General features: G+C 43.3%; 3 protein-coding genes across 5 annotated transcripts; 1 reads left to right on the top strand and 2 right to left on the bottom strand.

Annotated features, from left to right (window-relative positions):
• Positions 1-6,633: 6,633 nt before the first annotated feature.
• AP1M1 (adaptor related protein complex 1 subunit mu 1) lies at positions 6,634-15,635 on the bottom strand. Its single transcript, XM_066205568.1, has 12 exons — positions 15,556-15,635; positions 14,862-15,018; positions 14,416-14,483; positions 13,740-13,870; positions 13,447-13,594; positions 12,943-13,069; positions 12,091-12,233; positions 11,313-11,384; positions 10,875-11,033; positions 10,034-10,159; positions 9,752-9,827; positions 6,634-8,745 (listed from the first exon to the last, which is right to left on the bottom strand). Exons 1-12 carry the CDS (start codon positions 15,595-15,597, stop codon positions 8,723-8,725), a joined length of 1,272 nt encoding a protein of 423 aa, XP_066061665.1. The 5' UTR covers positions 15,598-15,635; the 3' UTR covers positions 6,634-8,722.
• A 523-nt stretch (positions 15,636-16,158) lies between these two features.
• Positions 16,159-17,533, bottom strand: FAM32A (family with sequence similarity 32 member A). The gene is made up of 4 exons (XM_066205630.1): positions 17,424-17,533; positions 17,165-17,303; positions 17,018-17,071; positions 16,159-16,861 (listed from the first exon to the last, which is right to left on the bottom strand). The coding sequence occupies exons 1-4, from the start codon at positions 17,498-17,500 to the stop codon at positions 16,793-16,795; spliced, it is 339 nt and encodes a 112-aa protein (XP_066061727.1). The 5' UTR covers positions 17,501-17,533; the 3' UTR covers positions 16,159-16,792.
• Positions 17,534-19,780: 2,247 nt separating this feature from the next.
• Positions 19,781-23,883, top strand: CIB3 (calcium and integrin binding family member 3). Of its 3 annotated transcripts, none has more exons than XM_066205639.1 (7): positions 19,782-19,874; positions 19,952-20,140; positions 20,457-20,491; positions 21,303-21,414; positions 21,772-21,919; positions 22,658-22,853; positions 23,354-23,883. In XM_066205639.1, exons 2-7 carry the CDS (start codon positions 20,090-20,092, stop codon positions 23,373-23,375), a joined length of 564 nt encoding a protein of 187 aa, XP_066061736.1. In that variant the 5' UTR covers positions 19,782-19,874; positions 19,952-20,089; the 3' UTR covers positions 23,376-23,883. The 3 variants fall into 3 exon arrangements, with proteins under 3 accessions (XP_066061739.1, XP_066061736.1, XP_066061738.1); XM_066205641.1 differs by having other exon boundaries at positions 19,786-19,874; positions 19,959-20,140; XM_066205642.1 differs by lacking the exon at positions 20,457-20,491 and having other exon boundaries at positions 19,781-19,874.
• The last annotated feature ends 1,700 nt before the right edge of the window (positions 23,884-25,583 follow it).

Raw genomic sequence — 25,583 nt, 5'->3', positions numbered from 1 at the left:
GGCAAGAGCTTTGATGAGCTCAGCAGGGGGAAAAACTTCTAGGAAGGATTACCCTGAGGTTTTGGAGGTGAGGAGCTCCTACCATCCTTGAAGGCATCACCTGCAGGGTCCACGCCTAAGGACAGGACCTGTGGCAGCAGCTCTGGGGCTGCAGTTTTTGGAAGAGTTGCGTTTTTTGGTGGAGGCTCCCTCCCACCTTCACAGAGGACTCCGAGCTCTCCCCTGCATCAATTCTATCAGCAAATGCTTGCACACAAACACATGCTCTCCAAGAAGCAAACTCTTCTAGCTTGACTTTGCTTTAACTTCCAGGCAATCCAGCTGCTGTTTCTTTTCTCTGCTGAATTCACATTCTCACCCCAATAAAAAAATAATCTTGAATTTCCTACAAAATAATTTCACTTCATTAATCTGAATCCCTCTGGCTTTACTGTCACAACATACTGCTTGGAAAAGAGAAAGCTGCTTCAGTGCTGCTGCCTCAGAGACTTTGGGCACTCCAGCACTTCAGTCAGGAAGACCAAAGTGTTCCCTCCTTCCCACCACCTCCACCAGCACGTTGCAAGAGTGAGCAAGAGGGAGGAAAAAAGCTCTTAGTGCCCATTCTATGACTGCGTCACCCCTCCAAAATAAAGCCTGTCATCATCAGCCCCTGATATTTTGGGTATTTGACACAATACACGGGAGATCAGTTTGGAGACATAATTTTGCACTGCAATTGTGAGCCTTCAGGTGCTGCAGCTCCTGGCTCTGGGTTTGCTTGGAGATGTTAGGATGTTTTGAGGCAGGCATCAGTGAGGGCCAAATAAAGCTTCTGTGACCAGCTAACCACAATTAGCTGGTCACTATGGGCCTGTAATTTCTAGTTTGGATTGGGTTTTTTTAGGGTGGACTCTGTAGATTCAAAAGGAAAGAAAATCCTGACTTTTCTCATTGTAGAAAATTCCCAGTTTTATTGGTTACCAAATGATCCTTTTGTCCACATTTCCCAAAAACTTTGCTATGTAAAAGATATCTTTGATTTCTGATGTCAAGAGACATTTAAGAAAAATTGTAATAAGAATGGAAGTTGGAAAATCTGGCTGTGTGAGGTCTCTAAGAGCAACATGCAATAGTGCATTAATATTTGTGTAGCACTGATTATTCTGAAGGATCAAAATGACCCTCAAGTTATTAGAATTTCTCATTATGCATTTTTTAGGAAAAATTTGGGCAATCCCCATGCAGTGGGTTTGGTGTTGTACTTTCTCCTTCTTGGTAGTTACAGTTACTTTGGATGAAAACAGTGAGGACAGCTGTGGAAAGAGCTTTATCAAATGGGCCGAGTGAGGCTTGCCATAATCAGTGAGTGGTGTAATTCCACACAGAATATTAATTGCAATATTGGCCCCCTTCCAACAGAGCTCTTTACAGCTCCTTTGAAACACTATTTACTCTGATTTAACACTAGTTATAGATGTTACTGCACTTTTATTGCGATTAACTGTGTGAGACAAAAGGGCTGTTCTGCTCAAGACCTGGATCATGCAGAATGCTGCTCATTTCAGAGCCCAGATATAACATTTTATCATCGAGTGAGTCTGAAATTTGCTTGGATAGAGCTCAATCTTGCACCATAGAAGTCTATGAGTATTTAATGAAAGCTAAACATGGCCTGCATTGATATGATTTATGGATTTGTTGTTTGTATGCTAAAGGCTTATATCACCATATTAATTCCTTTAAACATGTTCATCTGCACTCAAATAATAAAAATACACATATGGACTGTAATGAAATACCATCCTGAACCACGCAGGGCAAGAAAATCCGTGCTGCAACTATAGCAACTACTAAAATAGCAAAGCACACTGATTTCTGACATGAACCTGTTCCTAATGTCCAAGAGACACTGTGTGCTGCGAGCTTTATATACCCGTTCCCAAAATATCTGAGTCCTGATAGGATGAGAAAATACTGTCATGTTCTTGCACCAGGCCAATTACAAAGCTGTAGTTCCTGTGCTGGTAAAGATGTTTCCTGTTGATAACACAACAGGACAACATAGCACTTAGCTGCTAATGTTATCTGGAACCCTTGTGACCTCTTGGAAACTTTAACAATTGTAGAGTCCACAACACATAGAAGCCTCTCTTCTTGTGCTTTTGTTTGAATAAATAAGCAAGAAAGAAAATAAACACTTGTTCTGCAGCCATGTGCTCATTATTGGCAGGGAGTAATTAGAGGTGGCTGAAACATAGAGGAGAGCTCAGCTCAAGGAGCACCAGGTTCCTACCTCTGATGCGGGGCAGTGCTTGACTGATAAGTCCTTTTCTAAACAAATACAGCGCAAAGGTGGAATTCTACACTGTAATATTTTTTGTTCATTTAAAACATACTCTTTTTCAACTTTATGGACTGCTTTTTTTTGTTGGAAGATGAAAAAGCAGATTTCATTTGTTTTTAATGTCAGCATTTCTGAACAGTCCTCCTTTATTATCCTTTCCCTGCAGCTTTTCCCTCAATTTTTACACTGAAATTTCTTCAAACCATTCCTGTCTGTGAAATTTTGTCCCATTTCCTTGACCAGACAGCAGCAGTGACAGGTACAGCTTGGAGCAGCATTCCAGGAGTTTTAAGAAAGGACTTCTTGAAAATATAAAACCACAGCTGAATTTGGGTGTTATGTTTTCTCTCAATAACTGGCTGTTTCTAGCACCCCTCTGAGATCTTGTACACCCACCACCCAATAGATAATTGCCAGCCCACAAAGCCCTTCTGTAAACCCCTCCTAAATCTTGATACTATGGGAAACCCAGAGCCCCTACTTGCTCCTGGACTTTGTGGGATAGTTGAATTCTTTATTCTTTGCTGGGGAGGAGCCAGCAGCTTCTATGACCTCTTTACTTAAAGTGTAAAAATCCAGAGCAAGATTTGCCCTCCTTCTGATTTGGACCAACACCCACTTCTCATCAGTGCAATCTAGTCTGTCCATAAAGAATCACTCTGCAAAGTTTTCCCTGAAATCCAACAGGTACATCAGTGACCTGTAACCCAGTGGCTTGAAGATCCATAAATAACACATGGATGGATTTACCCTATGTGGCTGATCTCCCTAGATATTCTTCTATCCCTCAGAATCTATGGTGCAATCACCATGCTGCCTCAGATGGTCTAAGAAATTCTCAGATGAGGTATAGGACATTCCTTGAGAAGGACCAAAAAGCGCTTTTCCTAACTTAGTAGAAAAAATGTATTCAAAGCCTCATAATCGAATGTTTGGGCTTCAGTTCAGTACAAAGAGTGAGTCCTTTCAATGGCCTTTTAAACAACCCATAGCTCTTCACCTACACTTGCCCAATTGGAATAGCAAAGGTAAACCCAGTCAGCATTCTCCTTGCTCCATTGTAATTCCTGCTGGAAAGAAGCAGAACTTCTTGCAGTGGTTTCCTTTTGAGTGCTGCTTATTCACAGCAAGTCACAGTGGGAGTGGGTGGGAGGCAGAGTTCATTCATTTTTGTAACATAACATAGAGCAGATTGTGTTTGGATTTCACTAGATATTTGTTGTTTTATGTTTCTTTGCTTTATATTGGAGAAGGGCCTGCAACAAAACTTTGATCCAAGGTACAAATCCACAGCCAAGATTTGAACTAAGCCTACAAAACTTTCTGCAGAATGGGCTGTAGCCCAGCATGCTGACTCCAAGAGCGTCTTGTTCTTCATGGTATTGAGCATTTGATTCAGGCCTGTTTCTGTTTATTTATTTGACCATCAGCCTGCAAACAAACTTGGAGGCTCGATGATCTAGTTCATCATTTGTTGAGAGTAACAGAGTAATTCCACCTACAGAAAAATGAAATTTCATCTATGCAAAGCTGCAACTGTCAGGGCAGGACATAAGACCAGAGGGACATAAAGGGATGCAGTGAAGAGGAGGAATGAAATGAGAAGAGAGAGGTTATAGCTGGGTATAATTTCTGATGTAAAACTCAAAATTATCAGATTTTTTCCTAATATCCAATCTAAACCTTGTCTCTGTCAGTGTGATGCCATTCCCCCTTGTACTGTCAGTCCAGGCTCTTGTAAATAGTCTCTTTCCCTCTTTCTTGTGGGCTCCCTTCAGATACTGGGAGGTCACAGTTAGGTCACCCCAAAAATTTTCTTCCCCAGGCTGAACAATCCCAGTTCTCTCAGCCTTTCATCATAGGAGAGCTGCTCCATTCCTCTGATCGTCTTGGTGGCCTCCTCTGGATTTGTTCCAGCAGGTCCATGTCCTTCCTGTGCTGGAGCCCCCAAAGACCCAAAGTTATCACACATTTATCACTAATTCCCTAATGTACAATAGCTACAAAAGGGAACCTCCTGCATCTGCCTGCAGCAAGCTGTAACTGTGCTTTCATCAATGCTGAGTCAAGACAATGTGCTGTAACTACAGGAGAAACAAGTTTTATCTGTGTGTAGGGAGAGCATGACTTAGAGCACACATTGAATTGCACAAAATTCTGTGGAGAAAATGTTTTACAATTGTTTGTTTACATTTTGACTTCTTCTGTAGCATGAATAACATTGTTGCATAGTTAATTACCGTGGAGATTAAGATTGTTCATATAGTCCCTTAACTTTGCTATTTCATGCTGTTTTCTGCAAGGCCATCAACCCTCACCATGCCAAGGCTGCTGAAATTACAAACAGCAGTGGGTGTCAACCACAGAGGGGAAAAAAAAAGCACTGAACACATTGCAACACTGCATTTGGCACAAGATAAGGACAGAGGTGCCAAGGTTTAGCCTTTTTATTTTCACAGAATAAAGTCAGAAATAAACAGGTGCAATCTCCTAACCAGAGGCAAATCCACTCCAGATAAAGTCTCATGATCTCTCTATGTGTAAGGATGTTTCATAGACAAAACTAGCTCAGACTAGAATTGGGAAGCAAATATAAGCAGTCCAAACATTATTCCAGCAGAAAAAGATGCCAAGAAAGAAGGAAGAGTAGGAAAACCTTGAAAAACACACAACGAAAAACTCTCTTCAGCTGGAAGACCGAGGTGGAACGAAACGTTCCTAAGGCACCCATTTTACTTGACTGGGAAGTAGGTTCTGGCTTTATTTATTGGGACAAAACCAGTTTTCTCTAGAGCTAATCAAATGTGTCAGGGTGAACAGGTCCTCTTTCTCTTATATCACAGAGGAGCTTTCAGACACCAGCTGAGGTTTAATTTGTGACCCGGAAATGTCCAGCACCAATGTACGACACCGAGTAGCTGCTCCTGCGGTGCTGCACCGAGTCATCCCTTCCCTTGACACCAGTCCCTCTATTGCACTTTGCAGGAGTACCAGTGTCAGCCACATGAGAGAAAAAGAAAGAAGGATGTTAGAACTATCCAGCTAAATTGAGAAGTTGCTTAACTCCAAAAATCACACTGCATAAAGCTTAAAAAACAATTTAACTACACGTTCTGGGTGGTTTTTAATGCACTCGGAGCCACTAAAATAGCTGTGCCTTCCAAATGAAGGCACGTTTGGAACATACGGTTCGCGCAGCTCTCAGCGGTCCCCGCTGGGGAGCGGCGTGCTCGGAATGCCATCTACCGGCACACCGGCCGGCGAGGGCAGCGGCTCCAGCGCTGGATTGTCGCTCTCCCTCGCTCCACGAAAGCCGAGAGCGCTTACACACACGCGTTCCTACAGGAAATAAAACTGCTCGGACAGGAGGGAACGCCGCTGACGCACCTGGAGAGACCTGGATTAGACAGGTGTCTAATCAAGGAGCAATTAAATCGTGCGCAACAAAGTGACACGTCTGCGTGCCTCGGGGGGACAGGGAATGTTTCCTGCTGCAAGGGATCTCCAGTTGGAAACACTACGAAACCACAGTGGGCTGAAAACACAGATTACACACTTCACTGCGATTTGAAACATGCAAATTGTCTTTTGAAAGTCTTTTGTATTAGGGACTTACCTATAACACGGTGGCAAACCAAGACATTTACATTTTACCACATACAGCAGAAAACAAAGTTCAGTGAGATAAAGATTTAGCAGTTAGTCTCAGAACAAAACTTGCAGGAAAAAAATTACTCATAGGATCACAGACTAGTTTGTGTTGGAAGAGGTATTACAACACATCTCATTCTAAACAGGACACCTTCCACTATCCCAGGGTGCTTCAAGCCCTGTCTGACCTGGCCTTGGACACCCCCAGGGGTACAGAGGCAGCCGCAACTTCTCTGCGCAACCTGTGCCAGGGCCTCCTCACTCAGGGAAGTTTCTTCTCGGTGTCCCATCCAAACCTGCCCTCCTTGTATGAGATCAAGCGCTGGAACATCATCCCTTGTTTCTGTCTTCCTTCCAGTGCAGCTACAGAGTCACCCCCGTTGTAACAGTGAAAGGATGAAAAGGAGGGGGGGCATTTTGCTTTCTGAGCACAAATTTTATTGTGCATGGGTAGATTTTGCAGAGAATAGAAAAGCAAAAATTTTTTCAGAACTTGGTAAATAAGTCAGGAATATCAGCACTTCCTGCTTTTCTAAAGTTCTGTTCCACTTACCCAGGCCTCACTTTAGAAGAGCAGAGCAGAATCTGAGATTAGAGACTACTACCTGGTGTAGATCAAACTGAAAAAGAAACAGGCAAAGTACAACTGATTCAAAGAGGACTTTTTGCTCTTTATTACCTTCTGGACAAGCATGGCTGATGCCCCATCATCAAAACAGTCAAACTGCAACAAAATAGGAGAAAACATGGTTCTGGTCCGCAAGATCTAAACTTCAAGAGGAAAACAAAGCTATGGAGAGTCACATTTTACAGGCATAATTAGAGCAAACACTTGGAAAAATAAAGTCAGCAGAAAGTGATTTGTCAACCAGTTACAGTTTTAATACAAAAAGTTTTAGTCCAGTCATAAGCTTAATTGTTCAAATGAAAATGAGTAGTGGAACTGAAGTCTTGAACAAGATGATTTAGTTTCAACATCAAGCTTGTTGGGTGAGAAACAGAATCAGAACACACCTGTCCACACCCATGGCTGCCAAAAACTGGGTGTCTGGTTGTTGCCAAACACCACCAGACATTAGATTTCCTGAGGCATATCTTCTGCGCTGTGACAGCAGCTGCAGCTTGAGTGAATTTAGCTGATTTTTGGCTAATTGTACACACAGGTGTATCTATATACAGTCTACAAGGATTCAGTGAGGACAGTGACTGAAAGACCTTCTCGCTCTTTGTGGACACTCCTGGACTCTCCCACCAGTGGAGAACTTTGCACAGTGTACTATCACATGACATCTGCAGACACAGATATTTAGGTTTTGATGGTTTAAGTTTAGCACCTCTCAGGAGTACTAAATTCAACCCAGAACATCCTAAAAGTTGCGTAAAGAAAATACTGATAACGGTCACAATTTTCCTGAAAAAAAAAACCCCAAACCTCACCAAAACCCAAAATAACTATGTACACCCATGCCAATTGTAGCTTCTCAGAAAAAAAATGAATAGGCATGTAAAAAAAATAACACCTTTAAGAATAACATTGTGAACTGTTATTCATTCTGCCAGGAAGATACAGTAATAGCTGTTTACAAACAGAAAAGACTGAGAAAGAAAACATCTCTCCTCAGGGCAAATGAAGTTAAATAATTCTAGCAAACTATAGCAAAAAGGGGAAGTATTTGCCCTAAATTAACACAAAAGGCAAGTTGGAAGAAAGATGGCAACTGCATTTTTGTCTGCCTCTTCTTATACAGTAACTTCCAGGAAGAACTTGGCGTGTATTACTATTATCTGGAAAAATAATAATAAACTCCCAATTTTCCTACCAAATTACATCACCTCTAGAAGTGTTTTGGTCTTTTAATACCTAATCTAAGGCTTTATGCCTACATATTACAATTGAAAACTTGTTTGGTGAACAGAAATTCAAAAAAGCAAATACTGGTCAGTTGGCAGGGGGTTTCCAGGCCCTGGCGTGTCACAAGGTTGGAACTCTTTCATCTGCATTTCGACTGACTGAAGCCAGTAATCCTGCTTCCAGAGACTCTCCCCACAGACACTTACTCCTGTCATTTCTTCTTCTCAGTTAACTTAGCCTTTAACAAACCCCTATTTTTGTTTCCAAACCTCTCACTTGAAGCTGTTCTCTCAGATTAATTCCTTTGAAACCATGCAAAAAAAGCTAACAGTATTTTTTGACTTCAGATAATTTCAACTCATATTCTGCAATTTTTTTAAGTTAACAGAGCTATGAATGAGTTAAGGCACCCAAATGCCCAGAAAAAAAAAATAAATACCTTGGGCTAAATACAACGATGTGTTTAGCAGTCATTTAATTGCACAATCATCTCCCTAATTTGTAGCACAATGCTGCCAATGTCTTTAGGGATCCCAAAATACAAATACTAGAAACTCTTCGACTGTAATGAACAAGGCATTGACAAGACATTCCCAAGGTTCATTCTGGATTCCTGGCTCCTCAATGTAACTGCTACTCCTAATGTAATTTGCATTTAGCAGCAAGATCAGCATGTTCTAAGAATGAAATAAATATTCACACAATCAATACTAATGGTTCAAAAGCTCAAACACGTTATTGAAATCAATAAATTTCCAATCTTTCTTCTGTCAATCCAAGATTGCAGAAATGAGACCCTTGGCAACAACATTCACAGCTCTCAGGACCACAGAAGCTTCTGCAAATGAATTCTAGGCCTGAAGGTTTGTTGTCTGTGGTGCCTGTAAGGTGTTTTACTGTGTTCGGAGCTGGTAGTCTGTATAGGGGAAAAAAACAACAAAACCCCAATTTTAGTAATTTGTCTCATTAAAAGAAGTGAAGCAAAGCAGCAAGCTGGGATAGAGTGATAAAATGCATTCTTATATTGATATATATTAATACAAGAATATGCAGATATCCATAAAACCCTGAGAGGGGGAATAGCCTTCAACTGAAGGCGGGAAGGGTTAGATGGGATATTAGGAATAAATTCTTTCCTGTGAGGGAGGTGAGGCCCGGGTCCAGGCTGCCCAGGGAAGCTGTGGCTGCCCCATCCCTGAAGGGTCCAAGGCCATGTTGGATGGGGCTGGGAGCAGCCTGGGATAATGGAAGGTGTCCTTGCCCAAGGCAGACGTGGAACAAGATGAGCTTTAAGGTCCCTTCCCACCCAAACCAGTCTGGGATTCAACAGTTTATTTTAAATATTTTATATTCTATAAAATAAACTCAAATCTTTGCCTAGAATGGCTATGAGAATGACCTCTAAAGAGATAAAGGCAATTCATGCTTAAATGCCAGAAAAAAATTAATTAGAAAAACAGAAACAAAAACAAAAGTGAAAAACAATCTAACTAAAAAACCCCCAACAAAACAAAACTAACAAACCACACAACCAAAATAACAATAATACCACCACAGCTACAAAAAAAAAAAAAACAACCCAATGAAAACAAAGCCCACCATTTCTGCTTACTAAAAATCTAGTATTTTGTCCTAGCAGTGTCTTATACAATTTAAAGCTGGCAAAATGGTATGTGTGAGCATAATGCTAATGATGTGTTTGTTTTTAAATTTACCAAATTCCAGCTCAATCAGAAAATATTTGGAACAGCATTGCCACTCTACCCCACTGGGCCTTTCATTAGGACACCAAAAAGGGGACTAGAAAAGAAACAGTGTAGCTTAATCTACAGTGCATCTAAACCAGATAGGTCCATACTCAAAAATACGACTTTCAACTTGTAAGTGTATTCTGGAGAAATAAAATATTCCCTCCCTCTCACCTCCGTTCTGGGTGATGTACCGGACCCATGGCAAAGCCTGGTAGCCACTCTTCTCAATTATCTTTAAGTAACGAACCTGGAAAGAAAGATCTGTAAGATATAAAGTCTCCCATGTTGGCCAAGTAGCATTTAGCAAAAGAGAAAAACAAAAAGCCCGACCCTTTTATGGGTAAAAATCTGTCTTATGGATAAAACCGAACAGGAATCATCAAGAAGAGAAACACCTCACGTGTTAGAGCCCAACATGTGAATTTATCAGTATTTCTGTTTTCAATCACTAACCTGGATTCCTGAAGTGGTGAAATATGGAATCTCAAATTTTACACTAATGGGAGGTTTTCCTTCCTTGTCTTCAGCTTCAACACTTGGAAGTCCAAAGTGAGCTCTCATCAGGTATTCTTTTCCACCCTACCCAAAAGAGACAATTTCTTTTTCTTGAAACAAAAAAACAAACCCAAAAACAAACAAACAAACAAAACCCAACCCAAAACAAAAACAAACAAAACCCCCAAAAACAAACAAAAACCCCCAAAACAAACAAACAAACAATCAAAAAACCCTTGCAATGATACTAGTGGTTTTCTTAACATCAAACTGCTGAACTCCACTATTTATTCCAGCTCTTCTCCAGGGCTTCAAAGTGACATGTGTTTTTATTTTAAAAATCCTTAAAAAGAAAAAACAAGATGCAGATCCAGCCGGAGGCATAATTAATTTTCTTCTATCCTCATACTCAAAAATTCAGATTAAATAATGACACACAGCTGCACTATCACACCATTAGCAGTGGATAGAGCTCATGCTCATGGAACCACCCAAGAAGCAGAGTCTGATGAAACTCAAACAGCTGCTGCTAAAGCCAGGCCAAGGATTACACCACCAAGAGACATCACTCAAAAATCTGCCCTCTACTTGGGTTCTGAAAAAATATCCAAGTGAAACATATATAAACAACATCTATTAGCAAGTTCCAATCTTTCATGCATGGAAAAAGAGGAAGAGTCCACTGCTACTCGTCTGATACTGACGGAATTTACTTTAGGCAGAGTATAAACGTGAATGAAATATTAGTGTTAAGCAATTATTACACTCTTGGGTGGTAAGAGTAAAAACTAACACTTACTGGGAAAGATTTAATGGACCAGACAATTTCACTGTTCTCTGGAACCCATTTGACACTTCCAACAGTGGTTTTAAACTTTGGCGAGTCTGCATCGTTTGGAACCGGGATGTGAATCTCCACATTGTTGGCAGTTGATCTACGCTTAAATTGACTCTTCGCCTAAAGGAGAAAAAAAATAAAGCAGAAAAGCAGGGTCTAAGTATTCCCATGGTGCTGCCAAGCTCAGAGAGCTGTGTGACACACAGCTCCCCTCCACCCCAACCTGCATCCTGAGAACCGGAACTGCAACTCAGATCATAACTTAAAAATGAAGTCCTCAGAGGTATCTAAGTCCCACAGAAACACTAAGTACCTGTACAAAAATGCATATACTGCTCATCAAGCTTTGAAAGCAAACAAAAGACTAAAGTTGGCCATAATCATTGAAGGATGTCTGACCTTGATCATATACTCGATGCGGCTGTGGGAATGTTTCTCAATCACAGACTCAATCCAGATCAAGGGTTTTACCTGGTGGTGAAAAAACATATCACAGCTCTGAGTTTTACTTGGACAGAGTCACTAAAATGTTGCTTTCCCATAAAACTACACTCAGTATGTGAACCACACAGAAAATGCAGCCTGGGGTGTTCAAAATGACAGAATTGTGGTTTTGTAAGAAATAATCATACAAATGAGCAAGCCCTAATATACCAATGAGCAAATGTACAAGAATTATAGGCTTAAAAATGTACGTCTCAGATTAATCCCTAACAACAAACACTTGCATTGGAAAATATTTGATAGTCTAACATACTAGGGACTGAACTATTTCTTTGTTATAGACCTTTTCTAGAGTGGATTTTTTGACTTTTCTGAAACGAAGGCCATCTTTATCACCATGGCTGGCATCCTCCAGTAAAACTAAGTGACATAAATACTGTTGTTAACAAGCACAATGAGTTGTTACACTGACATTATGCAATTACATTAAAAACATAGCCACAGTATTTCAAAAAGTTTCAAGAGTAGTGGAAAATACAGAGACTTATTGCTAAGTTAAGTCTAAACTTTCTTCTTTGTCCAGAATGAGCGAGCACCACGTTTTGCTATTAACAGTTGACTCGAACACCCATGTGCTGCCCATGTTTTAAGAAAAAAAAAAAAAAGAAGGGAAAGCCATTGTGGGGATGATCTAAACCATTCTCATTTTAAAAAGGCAAACATCCAGGCTCACGTGGGTATTGAGACGATAGGACATGAGCTCAAACTCTCCATCAGGTGGAATGAAGGAGATTGTCCTGTCATTTTCAAAGCGAGACAGACGAACACACTGGTGAAACTTCACATCTTCCAGTTCTACTGATTTACTTTTCCCACCTAGCAGAAAACACACAGGTCACACAAACTATGGCCCAAGTCTCACCACAGCTGCTGCCTGTTGACATTCCTCCCTTTTAGCCAACTTTCTAGGATTGGGGCAGTGACTGTCCCCTTGTGCTGAGCACTGTTGAGGCACCTCAAATCCTGGGATCAGCTTTGGGCCCCTCACAGCAAGGAAAACATTGAGGTGCTGGAGTGTGTCCAGAAAAGGAAATGGAGCTGGGGAAGGGGCTGGAGCACCAGGAACAGCTGAGGGAGCTGGGGGGACTCAGCCTGGAGAAAAGGAGGCTCAGGGGGAGTCTTCTCACTCTCCACAGCTCCCTGACAGGAGGATGGAGCCAGGTGGAGGTCAGGCTCTGCTCCCAGGCAACATGGGACAGGACAGGAGGAAATGGCCTCAAGTTGTGCCAGTGGAGGTTTAGGTTGTATTTTGGGAAAATTTATTCACTGAAAGAATGGTCATGCATTGTCACAGGCTGCCCAGGGCACTGGTGGAGTCACCAGCCCTGAAGGGTTCAAAAGGCCTGTGGATGTGGCATCTGGGGGCATGGGTTAGTGGTGAACACGGTGGTGTTGGTCAGCAGTTGGACTCATGAATTTAGAGGGCTTTTCCAACCTTCATGACTCTACAGTGGTACCCAAGCATCCCAAAACTCAAGACTCCAGATAGCATCTGTCATGATTATGATGATACTTCAACACTCACGGCCTGTATTATCAAACAGAACTTTGTCATTCAACCCAAGGCGCAGCTCTGGCATTCCTGAGAGGAAGACTCTCATTTTAATGGATCCAACTATCTCACTCCGTAACACGTTTCCATTGGCACTGACCTGAACAAAGATGAAGAAGAAGGTAAGACATCTCTGATGTGGCACCTTGTGACTTCAAGAAACACTCCCACCCTATGCCCATGCCCGGGCTTTTCTTGGATGTGCTTCTTATGAGGAATTGACCCAGAAGAATTAGATCAGAGACATGAAGGGGCACAGACAGAGGAGGAAAGGACATATGCAAAAATCGGCAATACACACAATTAAAGCATTATTTGTACTGGATTTCCCTGGGGGAACTTAATGATTACATTGCTTTGAGTGTCACAGCACACCATCTACAGTCAGACTTTTTATTGCAGGTTTTCATACAAAAAGCCCTTTTTAACACTTCCTACTACAGTTCTTACACAAAAGTTAAAATACAAGGTACCCACCAAAAGGTTAACAGACTCTATGACATCCAGGAACACCTCATTTTTCCTGTACTTTATCCCTTCTGATCTCCATGAAACAGCGTTTGTAACAGTGGCAGGCGGGCGTGGGGCTCCAGTCTCAAGTTTGTGGCCTTCCTGAGTGATGTACCTTCACAGTCACAGAATGGGCATGGAAAAAAAAGCAAATTAATAGTTTTGATAATTAGAACACACCAAAACATTTGTTTTCCAATGGAAAAAGGCGCGAAACATTCCAAGGGCTTTGTCACTGTAAGTGATGCAGTGATACTTACTCTTGTAAAATTTTACTATCAGTGGTTTGTGGATAACCAAAATCCATAAGCTCATCTAACAACTCATAAATAATAACAAAATTATCCCTAATGCTCTCTTCTTCCAGCTCCTTGAAATATTCAGAAAAAACCTGAAATGCAACAACAGGAGGGAGAGGGGGAAGAAGGACATTAACTGAGGAAGCACAGCACAAGCAGAAGGTATTCTTGCATCTAAAATAGTAACCTTCTAAAGTTCCAACCCAAACCCCACCCTTTCCAAATGGCTCCAAATTCTGCTCAGATCAGCCCCAGGAAACCCACCACAATTAAAACTGATACAGAGAATTCTAGAAGAAGCTATTATGAAAAATGTTTATTCTGGAGAAAATATTTTTCCCATCAGGTACAGATGAAGCAAACACAGGATCTATATGAGGCACCACGACACCTGCACCAATTCAGTCTCCTCCAGGCGCTCAGGTCTTGTGCAACTACTTACAGCACTGTGCCCCATGCTCTGCCTACACAGCTACAAAATATCAGTGCCCTTATTAGTGGTTAAGAAGACAGTTCTACAAAATAATCTAATATAAAATAAAAATGTTATTATCGAAGTTCTTAAAAAAAGTGAAAGCTCTATGCACTTCTATTTAGACAGAAAAGAACACAAAGGTTGTTTCTGAAATATACTCACCTGAACTACTTTATATAAAAATGAAAACACCAGTGATACACAAGCGTTTTTTTTAGAAGTTGCAACAACTGATAAAGGATGTTCAGGAATGTGCATTAAAAAAAAAAAGTTTACTAAATGCATTTTAAAAAGTCTGATTTTAGGTGATTACAGTTGCCTAGAAGAATTACGTGTTAACTACTTAACAGCACCTATGATCTAAGGAGATATGAAGATAAACATTCAGAAAATCATCAAGTAAAATTTAAAAACACTTTTCTGGACCTCATGCTGTTTGTGGATACTGCACTATGTAAAGCATAAAAACCCCTTATTTAATATAACCAACTTTACTGAATATAGCCTCTGGATGCCACTTCAGCCATTCTTCAGCTTTCATTTTGACATTAAGAAAAGAACCAAAGCAGCAATCCTTGGCATGTCAGCACATGCAGCACAAAGGATACGGTACAGGTTGTTATGTTTAATCCACATGAAACGAACTCCTCCATGTGCTAGGATAGGAGAAAGGGTCCCCTCTTCTTCCTTTTCCATAAGGATTGGCATAAAATGTTCCACCTCTGACATGTCCACATCTCCACGGTAATTCCGACAGATCAGAACCTATTAAAAAAGCAACCAAATCCTCGTTTTTTCTCTTTCACTTGTCTTTTTTTCTCTTTCATAAGGAGGCTATCATGCAAGACACAATGCTTAAAAGGCCCCTATGAAGTCATCCAGCTTCCCTCGAGCCCCTCTGCATTTATAAGGGCAAATCACAATGCCAAAATACTTTGCCAATTAGAAGGCAAACACCAATATTTAATCGCAAAGTCATGAATTAGTATTTTTCAGACCTATCCTTCTCCTATTACTACTCACGCTGTAACAATGATTTTTGGATAGGAAAACAGGCAACTCCTCTGAGGCAAAGCAGCTACAATAACGGCAGAAGTTAATTATTCCGGGGATGCCGCCTCACTCAGCATCTCTGCCGGCAAGGGGCTACGGGCCACAACTCCCCCTGTCCCCTCTCGGCTAATCCGGGGCTGGCAGCGAGGCGGTGCCCAGAAGGGGAACGCGGCCCCCGCAGCCCTCACATAGGCCGCGGAACCCCCAGCTCCGCGCCGGCCCCGCTGAGACCCCGCGGCCGAGCCCCACCTTCCCCTTCAGGTCCAGCACATAGACGGCGCTGGCCGACATCGCGCCGGCCGGGCCGCGTCCCGCCCGCCTTCCGCTTCCGCGGGAAGTGACGCCACGAGCCGGAACCAGCGGCTGCGCGCAGCGATACGGGCGGTGCGGCGTTGGACACTTCCGGCGCCGCTGGACGTTAAATAGTCCCCCCGGCCCGGCCCCGAGGGTGGCACGGCCCCGGGCGGGCCGCGGACACACTGAGCGTCCGGGGCTTAACGATGCCCCCGGCGGAACCTAACTCGGGTCGAGAACAATATTCCGATTTAACCGGCGCGTTAGGATTTCGAACATCAAGATACACGTCATCCCTCAGAGGGGTCAAGAATCGTAAAGGCGGGGTTGGTGCTTCACAAAAAGAGCTTCCACGCACAAACTTTGCTCAGCGCACCACCCCGATTTTATAGGTATATCAGCACCAAAAAAGGGATGAAAGTAGCGTTTTAATAAGTTACATGGGAGTTACAAGTTGCAGCAGGGCCCTCGGAAAGAGCTCAAGATAGAAATGATGCTGTTTTCCACAAAAATCGGATCCGGGACTCGATGTACAGCAAGCCAGTAATTACACACTCGAGAGACTCACTGATTATTTATTTCAGAGTTGCACAAGCCCGGGTGCTCGGTGGGATTCCAGAAATCCAGCACATCAGCTATCCAAACCTGGACATCACTTAGAGCTTGTTGGCTGCTTTTTATTTCATGGATTAAGCCTCCCTCCTTGCTGATTAGGCTTGAAAGTATACAAAGATCAAATATCCTTTCATCAGACAATTTTACATATTTCAGATTTTGCAACACGGCTTCTGACAGAGCTTGATAGAAATTACACAATTCACATAACTTACACGAGAAACTTAAACTGTGAGGCTGTCAGACTCTTCACTTTAAAAAGGGAGAACTGTTAGAACCAAAGAAATATAGGAATGCTTTCCATCTGGCTCGCAGCAACTAATTTTGGCCTTAATCTCACTATAAACACTAAAAAAAAATCCCTCTTCATTGATGTAAACCAGAGCTCCTCAGCCCAGAGGAGACATTGCTAGGTGTTTGGTTTTATAAAAACAAGACAATAAAATAAGACAGTATAAAGTCATAAAAGCTCAGAAGATGTATTAGACAATATGGAGAAAAGACAGATTTACATGGCAACCCTGCTTGATGCAAACAAAACACAACTCCATCTCCAGAGCTGTGACAAGCAGCGCGGTCATTTAGTCCAGCTGACTTTGGGAATGTCGTAATGCTCAGTCAGAGTATCCAAGTGCCTGTTGAAGTCCTGGGGGAGGGAAAGAGAAAGAAAACGGGTGCTCACATCACCAAGTTGAACCACAAGACCCCTGCGTCCCTGCTTGTGTTTCATAAGGTGAAACACTTCCTTCAGCCCAACAATAAACACACGCTGGCCTGAGGAACTAAGGATGGTTTTGCTCACCTCCACTCGCTGCTTGTGGGTTTTCGACGCTTTCTTCAGGATCCGCTCCATTTGCTGCAGGAGACACAGAAGGGCCGGTTACTCCAGGCACTCGCAGGACCCTCAGCGGTCGCACTCGAGGGGTGACGGGGGTTTTTAAAGCCTTACCCGCTTCTCCTGCATCTTCTCGTAGGCCACCTGCGCCGGGGTCCGCTTGTCCAGCCCGCGCTTCTTCTCCTCCTCCTGCTTCTTGCTGCTCACGATCTGCTCCAGGATCTGGGCCTTGTCTTTCGCCTTCTTCTTCTTCCTGCGGGGAGCATCCGGTCAGCGCTCAGCCCTGGGCTGCGTGTGCCCTCCTCGCCCCCCGTTCTCCCGGCCCCTCCTCACCGCCCCCCGTTCTGCCCCGGTTCCCCCCGACCCCACTCACCGCTTGCCGGCCCCCAGGGCCCCCCCGCTGCCCTTCAGCCGCAGGGGACCGCGCTGCACCGCCTCGTAATCCGCCATGGCGGAACGGCCGCGCCCGCGCCCCCTGCCGGCGCCGCCGCAACGGCCGGGGACCGCGCTCGAGCCCCGCCGTGAGGGGACCCGGCAGTGAGCCCGGACCGGGACACCTCGGTGAGGGGAACCGGCAGTGAGCCCGGACCGGGAGATCTCCGTGAGGGGAACCGGCAGTGAGCCCGGACCGGGAGATCTCCGTGAGGGGAACCGGCAGTGAGCCCGGACCGGGACACCTCCGTGAGGGGACCCGGCAGTGAGCCCGGACCGGGACACCTCGGTGAGGGGAACCGGCAGTGAGCCCGGACCGGGAGATCTCCGTGAGGGGAACCGGCAGTGAGCCCGGTCCGGGACACCTCCGTGAGGGGAACCGGCAGTGAGCCCGGACCGGGACACCTCCGTGAGGGGAACCGGCAGTGAGCCCGGTCCGGGACACCTCCGTGAGGGGAACCGGCAATGATCCCGGACCGGGAGATCTCCGTGAGGGGAACCGGCAGTGAGCCCGGACCGGGAGATCTCCGTGAGGGGAACCGGCAGTGAGCCCGGTCCGGGACACCTCCGTGAGGGGAACCGGCAGTGAGCCCGGACCGGGAGATCTCCGTGAGGGGAACCGGCAGTGAGCCCGGACCGGGACACCTCCGTGAGGGGAACCGGCAATGAGCCCGGACCGGGAGATCTCCGTGAGGGGAACCGGCAGTGAGCCCGGTCCGGGACACCTCCGTGAGGGGAACCGGCAGTGAGCCCGGACCGGGAGATCTCCGTGAAGGGAACCGGCAGTGAGCCCGGACCGGGAGATCTCCGTGAGGGGAACCGGCAGTGAGCCCGGTCCGGGAGATCTCCGTGAGGGGAACCGGCAGTGAGCCCGGACCGGGACACCTCCGTGAGGGGAACCGGCAGTGAGCCCGGACCGGGACACCTCCGTGAGGGGAACCGGCAGTGAGCCCGGACCGGGACACCTCGGTGAGGGGAACCGGCAGTGAGCCCGGTCCGGGAGATCTCCGTGAGGGGAACCGGCAGTGAGCCCGGACCGGGAGATCTCCGTGAGGGGAACCGGCAGTGAGCCCGGTCCGGGACACCTCCGTGAGGGGAACCGGCAGTGAGCCCGGACCGGGAGATCTCCGTGAGGGGAACCGGCAGTGAGCCCGGACCGGGAGATCTCCGTGAGGGGAACCGGCAGTGAGCCCGGTCCGGGACACCTCCGTGAGGGGAACCGGCAGTGAGCCCGGTCCGGGACACCTCCGTGAGGGGAACCGGCAGTGAGCCCGGACCGGGAGATCTCCGTGAGGGGAACCGGCAGTGAGCCCGGACCGGGACACCTCCGTGAGGGGAGCCGGCAGTGAGCCCGGACCGGGAGATCTCCGTGAAGGGAACCGGCAGTGAGCCCGGACCGGGAGATCTCCGTGAGGGGAACCGAAGCGGGACTTGCAAAATGTGGAATATATCAAGATTATTTTAAATTAGAATGTTTTTTGATGTAAACTCTTTGTATACTTTCAAACCTAATCAGCAAGAAAAGAGACCTAATGAGTGGAAAGACAGCAGCCAGCAGCCCTTAATCAACGGTCTATGAGAACCAACAAGTTTTAGGGATATAGTAAATCAAAATGTTGATGTGTGTGTATGTATACATTGATAATTTGCAAAGGACAGAAGATCAGTATATCCTACATCTGAACTATCTTCATTATAATACTTAAGATCATGTCTAAGGGTCAAAAAGACCCTGCCCAGGTGCAGACCCTTCCCCATTGCATGTGGAAAAGTTAGCTGGGGATTGGCTAACTTGTATGGAAATTACTATATTATAGAGGGGCTGACCTTGGAAAAAGACTAACTCTGAACTTCTGTAAATAATGGTGTGGAAAGTCCAGTGGGGTGTGTTGGATTTGTGGAAATCCACCAAGCATCCAGGCTTGTGCAAATAACGTCTCTCTCAAGTGTGTAATTATTGGCTTGTTGCACACCACATAATAAATCTGCTTTTGAGGACAACAGGACGGAATCACCTTGAGGAGAACATCCGGAGATCCACGCTACACCAGGAGAAACCAGCCCCATCCCTCCCCACATTTCTCGTTGCACCCTGAACAGAGCCATTCCAGATGTTGCCTAGAAGGCTGACCTGAAACAGAGACTGGACAGAGCTAGAGAATAAAATAGGTATTTATTGAAAGGAGGAGGGGCTACCAAATTTCCATCACCTGGTGTTAAATTTTAAAGAAGGAAAACACTGCTAACACTTGTCAGTTAACTCACCATATCTGAAGGCATGAAAAAGCAGGATCCACTAGGTCTACCTGCAGCTGAAGGGCACTAATGAGCAGCTATTACTTATTTGGCTAAATCCTGTAACCCGAGTCTTTGTGGTGCACACAGGAGACGGGTGAGTGCTGCTGGATAAGAGCCTCAAGCAGCCAGACTAAAGATTTGATGAAATGCTCCTATTATGATACTTTGCAGCCTGTAGAAGTTGGTTACCTGATCTCCTCCGCTGTACCTGAGCCTCATTGTTGCAGCTTTTAATAACTGAATATCCAGACGACCTATAAAGGTGCCCTTGAGGAAAGAACTGACAAGAGTCAGTATTTCCAGCTCAAAATGGGCAACAAGCAAACCATTTTCACTCAAGAGCAACTGGATGCATATCAGGTATAAAGCAAACTAAATGGCTGTTTGGACAGGACATTGAATAATAGCAAAGGTGTTACTGGGTTTTTTAAAACAACATCTTTTAAAAATTAAGAAGTAGAACTAGTGAATTGCAGCAAAGATTTTAGTAGCATAGTTTGATTTTTACATCAAAAGGAAGGATTATAAAATACTCTTAACTGTATGCCAAAAAGAAATCTTTAATGCTTACACATACACTACAGTATAACTTCATTTAAGCCACTGCATGGGAAAAGTTTGGGCCAATGCATGCTAAAAACTGTCATTACGTGTTATACCTTTTCTTATTTCATAGGACTGCACATTTTTCACAAGGAAAGAAATTCTGAGGTGAGTCTTCTGTCTGTATGTTGTGAGTAAAGGGCAGAGTTCTGTAAAGGCAGGTTACATATGAGGTAAGGTATTTCAAAAATAATTTTAAAATTGATTTATCAAATCTAAAGTGATACCTTTGGGCAGTCTGAGCATTTTTGTTGGCTTTTTTTCATTTACAAATCCTATCCTAAACTGAGTCAGAATTCTAAGTTTTGTGTTAATGTACTAGTCCCTCTTCATTTATTAGAAATAAATGTAATGAATTACGTCTTAGTGGCAGCGACATCCACGGTTCTCTAACATAGTTTTCAGACAGATGCTTCAAAGTGTACTGTTATTCTCTGGAATACTTTGCTGATTTATGAAATCTTTAATGATTGTGTCAAGTTTTCTTCATGTTTTCTTGTAAATGATTACACTGCTGCTCCAGGATGCATTTATCCAGAAGCCTTAAAGTGCCTGATTGAACTCCCTATTTAATCTCTGGCCAAAGGGTCTGATAAAGGCAGGATCAGGATTCTGTTCAGGGACTGAGAGTCCTCACTGAAAACATGAACTTGTTCTCCTCTCCTAGGGGTTTAGCTGCATGTCCTGTGTAAGCATTTTCACCTAACAGTTCTGTAATGAAGCTTTGTATTTTTCACCAGTTACATTATGCTCCTTGTTTCAATAACGGTTTTTCCAACAAAAACATACTGTTACTTAGTGACTGATCTCCATCCACTAATGGATACAAAGTGTGAAAAATGAGGTGGAAAAGCAAAACACCTTGTTCTCAGAAGTCTAAAGAGCCCATTCAGTCAACAAGCCTTTCTCTCTGTCTCAGGCTGTTTTACAGGTACCGAGATCTGGCCCCGCAGCTCGTTCCCCTTGACTACTCGGACAAACCAGCCGTGACACTCCCCTACGAGCTCATCGGCAGCATGCCAGAGCTCAAGGTACCGAGCACACGACTCGAGTGACACATTTCAGTTTCATCTACCCTTTTTGAATAATTCATCCAGGACTAATTGCTGGGAGGCTGACATAGAAATAAATTTGGGCTATCAAAGTAAAAAGTCTTTCTGGAAGCTTCTAGCACTTCCCAGAAAACACCCTGAAACAGCACAAAGGTTAAACAGGGTGCGGCTGTGTCTGCTTCTGACACAGCATTAGGCAAGAACTTAAAGGCAGAAAGGGGAGAATTTGCCAAAAAGGTGTTTCAACAAAAGTAATCTCGCTCCGATTGCCTTACCTGCGCTGAAATCAATGCTAGTAAGGATGACCTTCCCTTGCTCCTGTGTTCTGTTTCCCAGGACAACCCATTCCGCCAGCGGATAGCAGAGGTGTTCTCAGAGCATGGGGATGGCAATATGACTTTAGATGATTTTTTGGACATGTTTTCTGTGCTAAGTGAAATGGCTCCCAGAGACTTGAAAGCTTATTATGCTTTTAAAATTTATGGTGAGTGATTCATGCGTAAAAAGTAAGTGGGGAAATCCTGAAGCTTCATGTAGGGCTGCAAAATCCTCATTTTGTCACCATAAAGATTTCTAGTGACCATTTATTTTAATTGCACTTGAATGTTTGTTCTCCCTCTTCTAAAAACCATTGGTTTTCTTTATCCTTTTGTCTCTAATTTATTTGGTATTAAAATTTACTACAATATTTACAACTTGAAATTATCTGCAGTTTTCAAGACCTGATAAACATTATGAAAAATTTCTGTCTGAGGGGCTGCTTGGAAAAGTACAGCACAGGGAATTTGGCTGCCCATGAATCTGTAGGGTGGATTTGGGAGGGGGAGGCAGGGAAGCACACTGCAGAATTTTTTCCTCAAAGGACAAATGTAAAGATTTTTTTTTCAAGTACCATTTACAGTTTCTTTATGATCAGCTAAAGACAAACAATATATCAAACCAATAAGACCTTGCTGGAATGGTTTAATGATGGCTAGGCTATGTTTAGCCATTAAACGACTTACAGTTGTTACATTTATGTATGAAAAGGAGAAATTAAGAGATTTTTATTTTGTAACTAATTTCTTTTACAAATAGATAGAGGTAACTTCATTTCTGATTTGAGAGTTCTACTGATAAAAATCCATCACAGCCTGGGAACCAAACCCTTCTATGGGTCTTGGCAAACAACCAAGTAAAATGCTGACTTTTGTCACTTTAAATTAAATTTGTCTCTTGTCAGACTTCAACAATGATGATTACATATGCAAATCAGATCTAGAGAAAACTGTTAACAAATTAACTCGAAATGAACTGACCCCGGAAGAAGTCAGCCTTGTGTGTGAGAAGGTGATTTACGAGGCCGATGTGGACAACGATGGCAAGCTATCCTTGGCAGACTTTCAGCATATGATCGTACGAGCTCCAGATTTCCTGAGGTAATATTTGCTTTTAATTTCTAACACAAAATTCTCTTAATTTCCTTGTCAGAAGCCTCTGAGTGTGTGTTTACATCTCCTCAGCATTTACAGATCACCTCTCTTCCCCGGCAGGTTCTAGTAGGGTTGCCCACTGCAAACACTGCAAAAATAGGTGCTTGAAAAAGCCTGGAGGCTTCTTGACTTGCTTTTGAACTTCCAAAGTACTTTTCACATGACAGAAGGTCCTTGTAACTTAAAAAGTTAGTATTAGCACTTAGGCTGCATTGAAAAATGGATGAGATTTGCTCACTCAATGCTAAACATAGTGTTAATGTGGTTTCTGATGTACATCTTACACAAAATAGCACTCAAATCTTACATTTATTTAATGTACCCAGTCTTTTCAAATGCCTTGAAAAATAAAGTTTCCAATTTCTCACAGAGTTCTACAATTAATTGTAGTAAATCCTTTAAACAGAGTGATACGTAAGTGATCATTACTTCCTTTTTTTTTACAGCACATTTCATATTCGAATCTGAATCTAGTCAGCCACGGGGACAGGAGCACTTCTGGGACTTTCAACAACTATTACTTCACCTGAAATTACCAACCATGAGACCACAAGATGAGAGGGGCAAAGAGGACAACTTCTGGTACCTGAACCAGTCTTTTATCTCTTAAAAAGGAACAATTCATTAAGTTCTTCATCAGGATTTCCCTGTAATTTAGCAAAGTGTCTACTCCCCAACCTCAGCTAGAGCAAACCTGACCGGGATAGTCAGAAAGAAAGTATTTTTTTTAAAGTTCAGATACCATGAGGTAGTAAAGGAACTGGTATCAAACTATAACCTCTAAAAATTCACCCAAAAATGCCTTCACCAGTAAAAAAATCCCTTTAGTTTCAAAACCATAAGTAACTCCTCTGATTATTTATGGTCTTAATAAATGGTCCAGTGAATCAATTCCTGAAGTATTCTCCCACAGTGCAGGATTTACAATGACGAAGTCAGCATAGTTTAGAGACAAAAGGGTCTGCCACAGGTCCTGTCCCTCTTCTCCATTTTCAGAAATCCCCTATTTTCCACACCCACCAGGGTCCCTATGCACAAATAAGAACAGGACTGAAAACTTAAATTCGTAAAGTCTCTTTGCATAAGAAGTTTATTTATGCAATGCTCAGGGTCCTGTACAAGAGAGTACAAACAGACATACTGTAATAAACAACAGTTTTGTTTTAGTACAAACGTGAAAACCAATGAGTGTTTAAGAAAGCAGTTGTAATGTGGGGAGGGTGGCAGCCAAAAGTGATCATTCGAAAAATACAATTTACAGTTATTTTTACAAATTTTGGGATGCATTAAATTCCCTTCAAAACAAAGTCGTAAGTCCCAACTCACACTCAATGTAGAGCAGATGATTCCTGCAGAAAGGCTGGAGAGATCAGTTAACCAGCCAGTTACCTTTATTAACCACAGAAACTCCAGGGATCACTGAAGGATGGGTCAGGGAATAAGGCAGACTGGAACACTCAGACTGCAGTTACCATTCACATTCCTTTGTACAGATCTTTAGTTAAGCTAGAAATGAAGACACAAGTTAGTCATCATTCTTCCCCAAGCCCTACAACTTCTACAAAGGAGCCCATCCTCACACAGCTGTTTGTGCATTCCCCTGGCAAGTCCAGGAGAACATGAAATCATGGCCGTTTTGAGCATGATCATCAGCCAAACACACCACCACAACAACCCCTTAGCAATCATCAGCGAGATGATCAGCATCTCATGAAAGGAGAGACCAAATAATTTTCAGCAGCAGTAAAGAGACTTACAATAATCCATAGGATTTATAAATCAGAGGCTGGAAATCTAATGCTGGCACATAAGGTTCTGATGTCAGGAAACATGAGCTGTACCTGTCAGCACAGGACACAGACAACACGAGTGTTAAGTAAGTGTTAGAACAGCAGCTCCACCATTTATTGACAAACTGACAGGTCTCCACCCTAAGGAGTGACGACTATGCAAAATACTGCAATCAGCCTCAAAAATAAGGTCAACCACAGAATTCCATGATACTCACTAAAATAAGGGAATTTGCAGACATGCTCAAAAATGGGTTTGTTTCTCTACAAAACAAATGTTAATCCATTACCTGACATTTTAGGAGTATTTGGATACTGAGAATGTGCAGTAAGCATATTAGTTTTGCAGACCTACTTCAGTTCCTCAGTTTTACAGATTTTGTACCAAATTTCCGATTTTCTCCTCCTTGGCTGAAGAAAGCTTAGACACAAGTACATTGCTGTATGTGTTTACACAGTACCTCTCTCACACTTGCATTTTTCGTTACATTCATACTTAAAAAACACAATAAAGTAAATGAATGATGTGATGAAAACATACTGTACTTCTAGATTTGATGCCTATGTTTAGTGACACATAGCTAAGCCCATGTGCAGTTCCTCTCTTACACTCCCATTTTAGGTTTTGTGTTGCTTACACAGTTTTAAAGTCTGTGCAGAGCCTTCATACCCAGAAGGACAGTGATGACTGTAGTCACAGTAATTGTATGAGACTTCCTGAGATCAAGCAGTAATGTTGTTGTTCGTAAACCCAACCAAAGGAAATAATGTTATAATTAGGTACATAAACACATGCAACAACCAGTGTAAGTTTAAACAGAAGGAATTCACAAAGAATTCTGAATGCAAGAGTTACTTCAGATTTAGAAAATGAGTGAAAAAATCA

Source organism: Chamaea fasciata, unplaced genomic scaffold (genome assembly GCF_029207755.1).
Source record: "Chamaea fasciata isolate MVZ Bird 193981 ecotype frontalis unplaced genomic scaffold, bChaFas1.0.hap1 SCAF_28, whole genome shotgun sequence".
NCBI lineage: Eukaryota > Metazoa > Chordata > Aves > Passeriformes > Sylviidae > Chamaea > Chamaea fasciata.
Note: the sequence above shows the minus strand (reverse complement) of the source record. Positions and strands in the feature narration are given on the sequence as shown.